The 15,802-nt window shown below is 37.2% G+C and overlaps 1 protein-coding gene across 9 annotated transcripts in view; it reads right to left on the bottom strand.

The window, feature by feature from the left end:
• The window catches only part of ERC2 (ELKS/RAB6-interacting/CAST family member 2), a 424,893-nt gene that overhangs the window by 353,820 nt on the left and 55,271 nt on the right, over positions 1-15,802 (bottom strand). For 8 of the 9 annotated variants that reach the window (XR_001920133.2, XR_001920134.2, XR_001920135.2 and 5 more), the window contains exon 3: positions 13,010-13,426. The exons of the other annotated variant lie outside the window; for it this stretch is intronic. Coding sequence is in view for 1 of the 8 variants with exons in the window: in XM_018068536.2 (XP_017924025.1) it covers positions 13,010-13,426 (417 nt within the window). In the remaining 7 variants the exon portion in view is untranslated. The remainder of the gene's footprint in view (positions 1-13,009; positions 13,427-15,802) is intronic. 9 annotated transcript variants of the gene reach the window in all.

Raw genomic sequence — 15,802 nt, 5'->3', positions numbered from 1 at the left:
TGATTGTTCAGTCAATAAAACATTAGGAAAAATATTTTCTGAAGCATATCTCCACAGCTGCCAGGCATTCTCTAAGAGAATCCACACAGTTTCAATATGCTCTATATATGTATTGGCTCTCCTTCACAGTAAATGACAACTTTTTAATTTAGGTTTATTTTTACATGCAGAATCAGGATGTATAGCGCTTCAAATCTTAAGGCTGGAAGGTATAACTTAGACATCTAGAGCTCTGAAGGCACACAAAAGAAAACTAGTGCAAAATACAGACAGTTAAATTTTACTTCTAAATACAAAATAGGCCCTATGGAGAATTATATTCCTACACCCAGAAAACACACCATTTTCTTCTTCCTGACATTTCTATAAATTTTATTGTGTCACTAAAGATAAGTTACTCTTGCATTTGGAAAAAGCACATGACAGAAGCATGGGTATTTATACAGCTATGTAGCTGTCATTGCCAAGTAATTGCTTTTTGGATTGGAGGTTGGGAAACAACTGAAGTCTGAGCTGTGTAGCCAGACAGCCACACAAAGTTGCTCACGTGCTTTATATACCTGTAGCAGAGGTTTAACAGCTGCTACTTACTCTGCACATGCATCCTTGCTACACTCACAGTATTAAAGGTGGAAGAACAAGGCAAGAACTACTGCCCATCTTTCTGAGTATAGATGAGAGTGGAGCAGGGTGGGAAGTAGAATATATAAAGGGTAAAAAAACATCTCAAAGAAATCCAGAGGACAGACAGGCTGCTAATCTTTACTTTTTCCAGTTACTTGTCCTTGTGAGTGTTTCCCCCTCAGTGAATCTCAAAAAGGATGTAACATTTTTGGAAAGAAAAGTTGTGAATATGTTCAGAGGCAGATAATTCACAGAAATTAATTCAGAGACAGTAAAATTTTTAAGTCTGTCCTGAGGACTAACAGGTTGGTGAAGGAGGGCTTCGAACTGTCAAATAAAAGCCTCTTCTAAAAAAGTGCCACATAGTTTTTTCATTATTCCAATATGTCTCCAAAGAAATACAGGTTAGTATATAACCTGATTAAGTGTGGAATTCTGAAACTTAGTTTGGGCAAAAATTTAGAGTATGGCTTCATCATGATCACCTCATGATGATACACAGTAGAGCACCAAACTGGGGCAAAAGAGTCTCACAGAAAAGTCTCAATTCTTTCACCCTGATACTGCCTGATATTGTTATTGCTAAAGTAATTCCACTTTCAAAGTGAAATGGATAAGGGATGGGAGACAAAGAACTTCAGTACATTAGATCTGGAATATTTAACTTAGCTCTGAAAAAGGAGGGGAGGATGTTCCTGTGGATAAAGAATTCTTGCAGGTCTTTCATAAATCTGTGAGTCACTGCAACCTCAAGCTACAGCAGTCTGTGTAAGACCAGAAACACTAATGACTGCCAAGTTTACAATAAATAATTTTGACCTGGAGGGAATACAGTCAAATAAATTTAGCTGTCATAATGGCAAATGCAATTATTCAAATCATGTACAAAACCTTTTTCAATCTGACATAGCAAGCTTTCTTTGTAAATTCTTTTGTGCTCTAAGTTGCCTAAATTTGACTTTTCTATAGTAAATATCTATCCAAAAAGCATGCTACTACCCAAGAAGTAGGAAGACAGGTGTCTAATGGACCTCTCCTGCAGAGACAAGCAAGCTGATTTAAGAGATCATTGAACATGACCTCTACAGCCAGCTGAAAGTGCTGTGGAAATCCAAAGGACATGGCAATGCAGGAGATGTTCCCTGAACTGCTGCTTTGGCCACAATAACTGCAATGGGAGGAATGCAGGTATTAGTTAACCTGAGCACTGACTCAGAAAACCGTCCCTTAGAGATCTCTGATAAGCCATAAACCCAAGAACTCTTTGATATTCTTGTTTGCAAGGAATCCACAGACGGATAAACCCCACAGCTGGCAAACTAAATATATTGTCAGCTCTTCTGCTGCTCTTCCCTGGAGAGTTTCTGCCAAGACTGTCAGCATTTTGTAAATAACTGGTAAGCGTTTCACAAATATCCCATGATGATGTGCACACCAGTTCCAAACCCTGCTCACTGGCATTTGCAATTGCACAGCCTACACTGCTCCTGATTTATGGAGTTTATCACTGTCATGCTCCACAAAGATTCTAGCAGGAAGGGATTGCAGGAAATACTCAAATACATTTGACATTACTTAAAGCTCCACAATGTTAAACTGCATGAAAGATTCCTGTGAAGCTCAACCACCACAGAGTCATACACTGGGAATACTCAGCTTTGTTTCACAAGGAATAAAAGCAGAGAAACTTCTGACAAAAGTTTTTAACTCTATTTTTGCCATCACATAAAAAACACCCAAGTTTTCTGAATATTTAAACCAGTACCTTTTACACTTTACTGGAATGAAAGTCATTCAGAAAAAAAAAAAAGAAAAAGATAATAAAGAACAAGTTTGCATGTGGCACCAGGCTTCCAGATACATGTGACAGAGATGAGAAACCCCTCCTGGTGAAGGGCACAGCGGAACCAAATGATCAAAGTAGCCCAGATTTGGAATTCTTTCACAAGCTCTGTCTTACCATCCTGAAAGTCCACTATTGTTTTGATAAATTCTATCATCTGAGTTGGTGTTAAAATGAACATTTTCTTTTTTTTCTTGAGAGACTGTGCTTATCTGTTCCTAATCTCTCGGTAAGATTTCCTTTTTCTGGCCAATCATCTTGTGCCTTAACGATGCAGATGGGATGTGAGCACTGCCAAGACCTCTGCAAACACTCACAATACTGTTGAAAGGCTGAAAGGTAACATTATTTTGATAATGGTTTCTGAGATTTGTTATCAGCAGAAAATCTTTTCTCTGCCAGATGTACTCCTATGTGAAAATATGCCATTTTCAAGTTGAGAGCTGAAAATTACTCTCTCCAAGCAGGTCAGGAATAATTGAGAGCAAACTGATTGTTCTGACTCTGAAACACGCAGGTGTTCAGTCCATCAATGCTCTGAAACAGAGCAACTTTTTATTGGGATAACAATCATCTGCAATAAAAATCCTTCCTCCTGTGCTAGGAAGATACACTTTTAAACAGGATATAGATTCCACTTGCTTTGATAGAACGCTCTACAATGGGATAAATTTGTTTGCGGCAATTGCACTACAAAATCAGAAAAATTCTCCAACACACGTTTGTTCACAATTATGTTGTTTGTTCAAGCTACAAAAACCTGCACAGGCATCATCTAGGTGAGGCCAGAAAAAAAAAAAAAAAGAATAAAAGCCACATCTTAGGGAATTATCAGTACAGCAATTCCCTAAGGATGCTGTAATTCTTCATCAAAACAGATGTTTAATAAATGACAGACAACAAAAGCAACAACTGAGCAGGCACTGTATTGGGTGTTCTCACCTATCTGACACTTCCACAATCACTTCAGAAAATGTAAATAGAAAAAAGCTTAATTGTTCACATTCAGGACGGAAAAAAACACTAACACTGGCATTGCCCACGAGTCTTAAGATGTAGAAGAACAATGTTTTCTCACTAAAATCTTTACCCTGTTGAACAGTGGCTTCTTCACCAAATTTCTGAAACAAGGAATGTTGGAGCCATGGGAGTGAGTCACAGGTGCCTCAGGCTGTGAGATGCTGGCTTTCATGTCCAAAATGCATCAGAAACTATGTGATGTGAAGGCAGCTACAGATGTGCTGTCTTTGTCTTCTCCACATGGTTATACATCACCATGCCAATACAGAAACAAAAAAACCTTCTGATTAAGCTACATATTACGCAGCAGGGCACATCAGCATGACTGGACATACCCTCCACCATCCACCTGCCAGTCCCACCGTGTCAGTGCAGAGGTGTGTGGTGTGAAAGCAGATATAGTGAAACTCCAACCCATTCAAAAGAGGAAAATGGCATCTTAGTTGGTTCTTTCACTTTTGTAAATTAAAGTACAGATCTTGACTAACACACTGGGACCAAATTCCACTAATACCTTTAGGTTGCATTTCTGAACCCACATTCTCTGTGGGAAGCTGCAGCATCCTTTCTAGTCTCCTTGCCTTGATCCTTAGATGTAACTATTCTGAACTGCATTCAGACTACAGATTACTACAAAATCTATGAGAAATTGCCTTTGCATCGACTTTAAATTCTACTGGTGTCAAATGAACGATGAAAAACAACAAATAGGGCACGATCATCTGCGAAAACAAGGCTGAAAAGCAATCCTCGTTCAACAGGGCCATCTAGCGCTCAAAACAACCCACGTGCTTTACGTGAACGATGCGAATGGATCAAGTTACATACCGGCTGATTTTTAGGAAGTATTTAGGGCCACATATTTTTCCCCATACTTTCAGATACCTAGTAATCAACATACTATTTCTTGCTCAGCATCTGAGGACCACTGCTTCAGCCGATAAACCTTGTGAAACTTCAGCTGATCATGAAAAAGCAGAAATTTAATTAACTGAGTATTTTCAGGAACTTGCTGAGAAGATACCATGAACTGAGAAATTACTCAAGTTCTCCTTCTAAAGATCATGCATTAATGGAATATTTTTTCTGATGTTTATTTTTGAGTCAAATAATGAGCTAAAGAAAACATATTTTAGATATATTCATTGTTATAAATCTGAAACCAAAGATCCAAATATTTTTGTAAATAAACATACTCAGGGAAAAAAAAATATTTCAAGAGCCAAAGCCAATTAAAGCAGTGCAACTAAAGAAATATCCATTGAGCTGTTAATTATCTATTAGCAGATTAAAATAATGCATTCTGCAAATGCAGATTTTAAGGAGAATGGCATGTGAATCACATTGCCTTCAGTAAATGTCCCTTTACTAGCTCCATTTGGAACTCTTTCATAAGAAATACATGTTTGAAGTGAATTAAGAGTCAGACAACATAGCAGAGCAATGGTAGCATAAGAAGTTTGTGAATGGAGGATACAGTAGCCAGAAGTCAGTGGCACACCACTAAGAATCTGTTTGCAATTACCAAATATAGCCATTAGCTGATAAAGCATTTTTCTCCATGTCAGTTATTACATTATTTCTCTTTTTTGTTAATTATATCAGTGGAACTTGGACTGTGTACCAAATGTTCCAGTATCACAGGGTCTTAGGAGAGAACACAAACTGTGTACTTTAAAAGAATATATATTCAAGTGAATTGTGTGAAAAGCAGAGCAATAAAGAACATGCCCCTTACAAATCCTGAACCTGCAGAGTAGGAAACACTACAGTTTTATCTTTCTACACCCCAAAAAATTGATCATTCTATACAGTCTATAATAGGGTGTTGCATATGAACTTCTCTTTCAGTGATTAGGGAAACATGTCTGATTCCCACTTCCCTGGGTCACACATCATTTCTACATATCCATTTCCTTCAACAAGTACTATGAAGTGTTATTAGAAGTCCAGCAGGAATATAACTCATCTCTTCGGTATGAAAGTGAAAGGACCAAGCAAGGACCCAAACCCCACAGATGTGTAACAGTAGGTAGTCCCCATTATATAAATATGCTGCCTATATTAATATTGTCCTTAATCTTAGAAATGACAGTCACAAAACCACACAGAACCAGCAACTATTCTAAATATAGTCATTGTACAGAAACAGCTCTAAAACATCTGCATTGTTTTGTTTGTTTGTTTTGTAAGTGTTTATATCCCAAATCTTCGTTCGTGAAGCCCAGCCATGATGAAATGTTTACATTTCAGGGACAAGGAAGATAATCTGAAGAGCCACCAAAACGCTTTTACGTAAGGATGTGATGACATGTGTTGCTAAATGGAGATAAGCCAAGCAGGTGAAGATGTTGGCTCCATCTACAGAAAAGCTGCAGTGAACTGGTTCCTTCCAACAGTGTAGCCGAGCAGTAACCAAGTCTGGATTAATTTATTTTTTCAAATCTAATCCTATTCACCTTAAATCACTCAATCCCACTGACCTCATTTGACTCCGGGGGAAAGAAAAAAAAAAAAACAAAACAAAAAAAAAACTCAAACAAAAACAAACAGAATTTTGTCCTCAGTTCTTTTAAACACATCCACATTTTTGGTGGATATGCCTCCCAGGGCACATTTTGTGCTAAATATTTTAACTAAATCTATATCGTGAGATGGGATACACTTACAGCCATTATCAAATTTGTATTTGGAAATAAACATATTGATAATTACATCAATGCCCTATAATCATGTTGGAATATCAGACTCGAGCTGTCAACAAAAAAAAGTTACCTATAAAATTGATCAGCTAATTAGTGACTACCTAAATTCCAGTTCCCTCAGATCAAAGGTTATATGCTGCTCTTTCTGAAGAAAGGGGTCAATTTTGTTTTAACAAAAATTTCACATCTGTTCACTAAATGGTTTAATTTAACATTACATTTTCCCTTCATCAAACTGAGTTTCAGGTGAAACTTTAGAAAGAGTTTACATTATTAGCTATATTCTACTGCCTATATAACACTTCCACTTTTACTGCTAAAATAGGCCAGCATATACAAAGGCAAAACTCACGGTCTTGAGATTTGTACAAGGAAAAGGTTTAGCAGACAAAAAATGGGGCTAATAATCTTCTGACTCCCCAGGGCAGTGGGCACAGCACCGAGGCTGCCAGAGCTCAAGGAGCGTCTGGATGATCCTCTCAGGCACAGGGTGTGACCCTTGGGGCTGGTCCTGTGCAGGGCTGAGGGTTGGACTCAATGTTCCCTGTGAGTGGCTATCGTTAATTTTACAAAACCTTCATTTTGCTCTGAGTTCTGAGGTTTTCTTGTGAGATGATACAGGAGGCAATAAGTACAAGAGATGACAGTTTACAGCACCTGACAAGTCTTTTCTTTTTCTAATTACTGTTCTAAGAAGTCTTAGTCATGGACTGTCTAATGGGAACAGAATTACTGAAAGAAAATAATTCTAAAATAAATTTTGAAGATAACACATAATATGACCAAATTACTTTCAAAAGTGCTTTTAAGCATAATAAACTGCACTATGAGCATAAATTCTGTGGGATTTAAGATCTGTATCTTGTATCCCTTTGGCTCAAGAGGGTTCCTCAACAATTGTGGGCAATCTATTCCCATGGCTTAACTACTCTCTGGGTACATCTTCCACTTGGGAGAGAGTCTAAATCAGAGAAGTATACATTGGAATTCAAGGGTAACCACCTCTCCCCTTCCCTGGAAATTCAGCTCTGCCCCTTTCTGTGAAAATGCACCAACGTGTCAGAGCTATGAGTCACATACTTACACTATTGTCATTCATAGGACAAGATGGAGCTAGAAAAAATTAGTTCCATTATAGAATAATGAAGTTATTGGCACAGAGATGAGTAGTAGCATGTTTACAGAACAGAGCAGAGGAAAGAAAATAAAACCTACCATAGATAACTGATCATTTTTCTCTGTTTCATTACTGGCTTGTCTGTAAAATCTTTACATGCGGCCAAAAAGTAGTAAATGTGTGAACTGAGCAAGGAGCCCTGCAAAGACAGTGTTTTCACATCTGGGGACAATATTCGTTTACAGCGATTCAAGACATTCCCCGGAGTGCCTTCTAAAGGATGCACTTTCCAGGAATGCTGGCAGGATCAACATTTATCACCTGCACACATGGAAAGGTACAGAAAATCCAGCTTACTCCTGAAACGGATTTTTCTCCCTCTTCCTAAAATAATTCCTTTAGTTGCTACTAGGAGAGGTGTCTGTTTCAAACTGACAGCTTTGTCATACTCCAGACTCCAAACTACGGGTGATATTGTCATGGAGGTCAATCCTGTTTGTAAAGAAACTGATTTCTAAATGCACAAAGTTTTCTAATCCTTCATAGACTTATAAAATCTATTGCAATCAAGTGTCCTGGCAAGAGTATCATGGGGCACAGCAAAATCTGAGTGGGCTGTGTTAGAAGTAACAACTGTTCCCTAGAGCATAATCAGATTGTCTACTTTCTCATGTCTGCAGTGACTGCCAACACTGCAAAGTCCTTCTGTATACTTTAGGGGTCACCTTAAAAACACATAATACTATTGATATTTTGCTAGAAAGCAACTGTCTTTATAGCAACTGATAAGATTGATATTTTGAGTTGAGCCAGGAGAAATAAAAGGAAAGAGGCACTAATGAACCTAATAAAAAGGTTCAGTCCAGAATGGTTGTTAATCTGTATAACCAACTTCAGGGAAGAAACGTTTGGTGTCGATAAAGCATTTCCTTAGTAAATTACTACTGGCTCCAGTGTAAGACATTTACAGTAAACACCAAAAGTCTGCAAGGCATCTGTTCTATTCACAGTGGAAGAAGGAACTTTGCTCCATTAATAACTTTAAAAACATGCAATAACTAATTCATGATGGCAGTTCAAATCCTATCAGCAGCCTTCATTATTTGACCAAGCTGAGTTCAAAGATAGAGCAAAGTTTTAAAAAACCCTTGAAAGTTTAGAAGCACATTTTAAATTATAATAAAGAAGCTGTGTTGTTCTTCTTTCTACTAAATATAAAAAAGCTGTAGCTTTAAACCATGGGCAACAACATTATTTTAAGAATACATGCAAGATAAGAGTTAAAATGTGTATATAAAATCCTATATGATCTCAGAATTTGTTTTAGTGAAATTGCATGTTGTACAGAGAGGGCATGTGTAATATACGTGTATGTATATATAATAAAATACTTGCTGGAATTTTAACATTTGACTTCACTAGAGATTTAGTGGGACTTCGCCTAAGGCAAGTTTTTAATAGCAATAATAAAAAAATACTTAATGGTACTTAGGGTAAATAATGTGTGGTCACTATGTTTAAAAAAAAGTAATACCAAACATCTGTGCTAGATTTCCACATGATAAAATCCCCATATTACCTACAGTTCTCCCAAAGTTATAGAGAAACAAATGTTTATTTAAAATTCTAGAAGAGACACGTGATAACCAATTTAAGAACTTTAAGGCAGCCATCTTGTGTTTTCTGACAGGAATGTATATTTAGTGATCTCTGTGATTATTTAATTCTGAACATGAAGAATGTCAGGGTATGTCATTATGGCTTCAAGGCAGATTTTCAACCACCAACATACTTACTGGGAGACTACCAGACCAAGAATGTCCTTTTTCTTAAGTCTATTTGCAAAGACCATTTCATTCCTTACAGGACACATTATTTCCTTATCGAGGCAAATGCTAATCATTTTGGGGTTTGATAAATATTTGAGCGAGGTTAGTTAGTCACAGACATAGGATTCAGTCTAACTCAGTGATGGAAAACTGAGAGCAAACTGGGTAGAAGTTCCCAGAAACAATGAAAAAGAGCTCAACATTCTCTCCCCAAGAGGTTGCATCTCCAAAACTGGAGCAGAAACACACGCTCACACTTTTTGCTGTGCAGAGTTCTATTTGTTCTCTCTTGCTTTGTGAATCGGGAACTAAGTTCAGCTCTCCTTGTGGAAGCTTACTGCCCAGGTTTTAAATTCCTTGATACATGGAAAGAAATCTAACCCTATTTTTTGCATACCTTATTTCCCAACATTTTAATGAACCTTACTGACACTGACATTCTTTGCTCTTCCTGTAAAAGAGCAGGATTCCAACTTCAGCTTTAGTCTCCTCCTCCTGGATAATAAGCCTCACATTTGCCATTCCTAAGACCTTCAAACACACAACTTGAGTAAACCTGTCACCAAAAGTCTGCCTCTGTGAAACAGAGTTTACAAATGCAGACAGGTACAATCTTTGAAGGCCAGGAAGTTAACACACCAAAGTCAGTACGTATCTGCTAAAAATATAAAAACAAAACTTAAAAAAATGGGTTGTTTTATTTTCTGGAGTTATTTCTCTGCCTCTGGTACACTAGCCAATTCCATGACTCTGACCTGTACTTTCTCTAAGAAATATAATCTAAGGCCTGGAGAAACTCCAGATCTTTGAAGGCAGCTATATTATGAAATTCTGCTATGGTCAGAAACAGGGGGAAAAAAGAAACACAATCGGTGCCTTAAAAAAGAGAAATTTCTGGATGATTCTTGGATATTCAGCCAATCATTTTGAACCAGAACAGTAAGATGTTGCTTTCTGGTAACATGTATGCTTGTGTGAAATGGGCAGAAAACTAATATGAGAAATGTTTCATGACTGACAAAATGATAGAGACTTAAGGATAAGAAGAAAGGTCATATTTAACCACCCCTTCCATTACTCCCAATGCCCAGCCTGAACCTCCTCTGGTGCAGACAGTTTCAAGTGCAGTGTCAGAAAACAAAATAGCAGAACTGATCAAATCCTGAATACTTGTTTCTGGTTTTGAATTAAACATGTGACAGTATACTAGTTTCTCAGAAATATAATCAACACTTGAACTCTATACTCCAACCTGTAAAAATAAGAAAAGCAGAATATTTTAGATGACATTCTAAAATGACAAATATTTTGTTAGAGATATAGAAAAATTAACACAATTTGAGTGACCACTAAACAACTGATGAATTAATTTCAGTAAAAATGCATCTAAGTTCGGATTTACTTTTAAAGCATTCTTAGGAGAACAAAAAAAAAAAAAAAATCCATTAACTCTGCAGAGTCATTTACACAGTTAGGGTGAAAACTTACAAACACCAGTTAAGAAAATAAAAATATCAGTCCACTGGGGAGACTACTGCAGAAGATTCAACACAATAACTCCTGGTTTCTCGTGCTGAACAACTGTATTGTGCAGGATGAAGACTACAAGCAGTGACAGCAATTCAAATGAGCACTGCAGAACAACAAAGACTTGCCAAGCTACACATAAAGATCAAAAGTTGATCTACTTGGACCTTTAACAAATATGTAATATTTTTAACAATACATAATGTCTGATATTGCTTCAAAGCATGCAGACAACTCTCCATAATGAGGAAGCAAAAGAGAAAATTTGAACCTCAGAACATTTTCCAAGAGCCCACTTGATCAATCAGATCCAGAGTCCCAGATAAACAAATAGGCACCTACCAAACATTTTGTTTCTAAAGAGTTCATACAGCCTACACATCATACACCCAAGCTCCCAACAACAAACTTCAAATATGCTGAAATTTAAAAAAATATAAAAATAAAACCCTATAAATGCCATGCACAACAGGAAGAGAGCTGGAGAGACAGACTTCACCCAAAGCCTTGAATTCTTAGAATAACAAGGAAATTGTGAGCCAAAAGCTCCAAAACACTAGATAGTTCCTGCCAAATTGGCTGGGACACATTCCAGACAACTGATCTAGTAAATTTTTAAACCTTGACCAGTTACTAAGGCATATCAGCATGTCACCAGCAGAAACTCCAGTAAACCCCATCCAGTACTCCAGACAAAAGACAACCTCTATATCCTCATGAAAACTGAGGGAGACACAACTTTTTCCTCAGCCCATGAGGACAACCCGGGGGAACTGTGAAACATCAAGTTAATTCAGTATAAATACAGGAGAAACATGCACAGTCTACAAGAAGCAATAAGATCTCCCTTCAGCATTCCTTGGACTAGCCAAGGATTCAAAAACTTCAGTGATACTGGTGCAACAGATGAAATACAATCACAATCATCCACCTTTGAAACAGACTGTATGTAATACTCTGAGAATAGCAGATCTAAATCCAGAAACTCGTCTGCTAGTTTATAGAACTTGTTCAACAATTCTCTCTCATCACCAACTCAGCAACATTAACTCCTTATGCAACTCCTTTCAGAATCCATGAATGGGTAGCATCAGTTTTTAATTAAAATTTTGCCTGTGAAAAGATCCAGGATCCAAGGATTTCTTTCTTCACGAGAAAACTTGACTGAAATGCATCATTGTGCCTTGCAAAATTTTCTAATTTTTCATCTTGAGATGTGCAGCAGATACTACTGAGTCCTCAACACATATTCTAGGTTAGGGAAGACCATAAGCTAAATATAAAAGAATTTGCCCACAGCAAAGAAAGTATTTTGACAACATTCTGTAGACGTAAATAGCTGTTCTTAATCTCTAACATCTATAGGTTTAGTCATACACAAGGGCCAACAATAGTTTTCTCTACTTTTGCACTAATTTCATTCACACTTTGATCTGTGGTGCAAATTGGTGTTTTTACCAGACTGGAAGTTCAATGGGACTACACTGTTGCTAAGTTTCTAAGGAAACACACCTGTTTATCCTGATTTCCCCTGCTGTGGGCAGCCTGTACACCACCTCCCTGCAATTTTCATCCTTCTTAGCAGAAAACAACAGGGTGTTTGTGAGGGAGACTCACCCTGTCTGGTTTGCCTGACACTGCTCACATGGTAACGCTGCTGGGATGCCAAGGGGCAGATGGGCTTGACACCAAGCCAGATTTTCTTTCAGTTGTACTAATCCAATCATCCCAAATCCAGTCCCAAAAATGCACCTACAAGTGATGTGGGCAGCTGGTGCAGGTAGGTTCTCTCAAAGCACAGCCATCAGCCCATAGTTTTAATGTGGCAACATTACCATATATTTACTTAAAAAGTTTGAGTATCACCACACAAAAATACTTTAGAAACAAACGTAGGCAGAAGCCTTTGTTTATATGGAAGGCAAATCATTTAAAACACTCATTTCAAACAACAGAGATATAAAAATCAAACACAAAGGTAGTGTGCACTCATGACTCTTCAGTTTACAGCAGCAGCGTCACTTCCCTCTTCAACAGGTCTAGTCTTCATTGGTCAAACACCAGTTTGTGAAAATAAAAGGATACAAAAACTTTGCACAGCAACAGAGACAATAAACCCCAAATACACTTATTTCTCTTCCATAATTTCCTATACTTGCTTTCAAATGTCATACAGTCCTGCTGTGTATTTATTAGAGATGTAAAAGAAATGCATACTATCTTTTTCACAAGAAAATCAGAGCACAAAAAGAAAACACTTCAATACTCTATATATCTAAAACTGCAACAAGTACTTCAACTATTTTTAACAAATAAATACTTTAAACAAAAAGTTTTTCATTACCTCTCTAAGATGCATGTTTTCCTTCTCCTTCTGATCTAAAATCACTTCTAAATGATTAACCTGAGATTCAGCCTCTGCCATCCTTCGAGTTCTCTCATTGTCTTCTTCCATTCCTTTAGACGGCAAACCTTTACTTTGCAACATTTCCAGAAGCTTTTTTATTGATTCATCTCTGGCATTTAGCGTTTGCTTTTGTGTTTCAATCCTAAGCTCCATTTCTTCTAGAGTTTTCCTCAACAGGAAGAGCTCTTTAGCTTGTCTATCATGTTCTGCTTGAAGCCTTCGAAAATTCTCCTCTGTGAGCTCAATGGTAAAATGCTCAGCCCCTCTGTTTCCACTTTCTTGCTGCAGAAGATGGTTAAGGTCTCTCTGGGTTCTAAGCTCATCTTGAAGTGCCTGGATTGTCAACTGCAGATGCTGCAATAAAGAAAACAAAGAAAAAGAATCAACATAGGATCTGAAGGTAGAATTAGTCTTGGATTGAACTTTTGTTGCACGCTCTTACAAAAAGTCATTAGAATTAGTGATGAAAGTATATCAAATGACCTCATAAAATATCAGATGCAGGTGACAATATCCATAATGATATCTTTCAAGTGCTTCTAGGAAAAAAAGAAGACAACATAACACAGACACAAAATAATGTCAGCTACAGAGAAAAATAATAGCAATGAAAGGCAAACCAACAAACCCAAACACTAGGCAGTGACATATCCATTAGTACAGTCAATATGTACCTACAAAGCTGAAAGACTCAGTATTCCATGTTTTCTAAATTACTTCATAGACTAAAGATAATTCTGTTCTTCATGGTACTCAACAGTACTGCTGTTTAGGAAGTCAATCAAAGCACTCACTATAATTAAAGGGGCTTTAGGAAGGGGCTGATTGGTTTCATTTTTGTTCTTTTTGGCAGCTTAAGCTATGAACATGTTTAGTAAACAGGATTACTGTATCTCAACAAGCAAACAAAAAAACCCCCACACTAAACAATACTGAATTTTGAAAAACAAATTGACTGCAAAGAGTGGACAAACCTTGGTTCTTCTGGCATCCAAAAACTGAACAGCATGGTAAACGAAAAAATGAAGCAAAATCAACATAAATAAAGGTCAGATGCAAGCAAAGGAGATTCAACAGAAAGAACTGAATTCAACAAAAAGTATCTTCAACAGAAAAAAAAAGACTTTTATTGAGTTATACAGAAAGGCAACAGCAACTTCACAGTACTCAAATATATAAACCTATAGACAGACTTTACTCAACAGATGTGACAAAGAAAAATACATTAAAAATAATTTGCCCCACGGTGGATAGTAACATTCCTATTTGACATTACTGTTCTTTTTCACCTCTAGGTTTTTTCAAAACACAGTAACTTGTCCTAAAATGTCTGTTCTACATCTGAGCACAGGGGTCTTTCTCTGTACAGGAGGTAAGTCTTGCATTCCCTATTCAACACGGATCAAAATAAAAATTGATTTTGCTCACGTTAAGGTTGGAACATCGATAATTATCCTCAATTACTATGGTTTATGATGTTCATTTCAGATTATATCTTTATGTGACAATTTGTTTTCTTTCTCATTTTTTCCCCTCTATTCACTGCCTACACAGCACACTGAGTTTTTAGAAATATGAATTCCTGAAAAATCACACAGTCTGTACCAGAAAACATTTAATTGCAGGAATTAGGGGACATAAATGTATGTCACGAGACATATTTGCTTTAATCAATATTCTGCAACTCCACATTCGAAAAACAAAGACAACAAAAACAACAACAAAAAAACAGACAAACAAACAACAAAACATTTCATTTGATATTACCGTCATGTTTTACACAATTGCAGGTAAATTTGTCAGTTTGTAACAACCATTTAAACTAAACAAAAAATGCAAAACCTTAAGAAAACAACCTTTTGAAATCATGTTTGTCAGTTATTTCAAATGGAAAAAAGCATTGCCAACTGCTAGAATTCCATACAGTCAGACACTCTGATTCAATTCTGTCATTAAATAAGCACTGTTTTAATAAATGTCCAGATCTTAATTCTTAGTATTTGCATCTTATTAGGCGCTCTCAGTTAAGAGCATACAAATGTAGGCCACTCATTTATGACCCTGTTTTTATTTAATGGCAATTCTTACCTTTTCTTAACCTCATCATCTTTTTTATTATCCATATAAACTTAAAAGCTGCCAATAAATTTACAACTCCTCTAGATGTAGCAGCTTTCCCACTTGGAATCTACTAATATACCAAGTGTTTATGACCCCAAGACTGGCTGACATCTTCTGCATTCCAAAATTATTTCACTACCGCGACAGTGACAAAAGATAGACGGGTCTTTGCTTGTATCCTGCACCCACACACACATACACAGGCCCTCTCCCTTTCTGCCATCTCTCGTGCAATGTGGTTTGTCCTGAGAGAAAAAGCAGGTGAATATTGCAGGAGGAACTGTCTGGATGCTCACATTGTTAATACATTCCAAAGACAGAGGAGCTGAGATGTTTGCAGCTGACTTTGGTGCACATCAGCCTGCAAAACAGTGTAAAATGCTGCTGAAGACTGGGCCAACTGGGCAAACTGTGTCCCGAGGTCACAGGCAGCTTACAGGTGGATCCCCTCCCTGGCAAGAATGCCTGCAGAGTAGCCCAAAGGAATGGGTAACAGCACTAAGATCCAGACCAAAACAGAGGTAAAATCCTAAAGTAGTTACACAGATGCTTTGCTGATTTTTAGCTGTGAATTCTTCAAGTCCAAAGTCTGTAAACCTGAATTTTTCT

Source organism: Manacus vitellinus, unplaced genomic scaffold, assembly GCF_001715985.3.
Source record: "Manacus vitellinus isolate BGI_N305 unplaced genomic scaffold, ASM171598v3 scaffold_14_pilon, whole genome shotgun sequence".
Taxonomy (NCBI): domain Eukaryota; kingdom Metazoa; phylum Chordata; class Aves; order Passeriformes; family Pipridae; genus Manacus; species Manacus vitellinus.
Note: the sequence above shows the minus strand (reverse complement) of the source record. Positions and strands in the feature narration are given on the sequence as shown.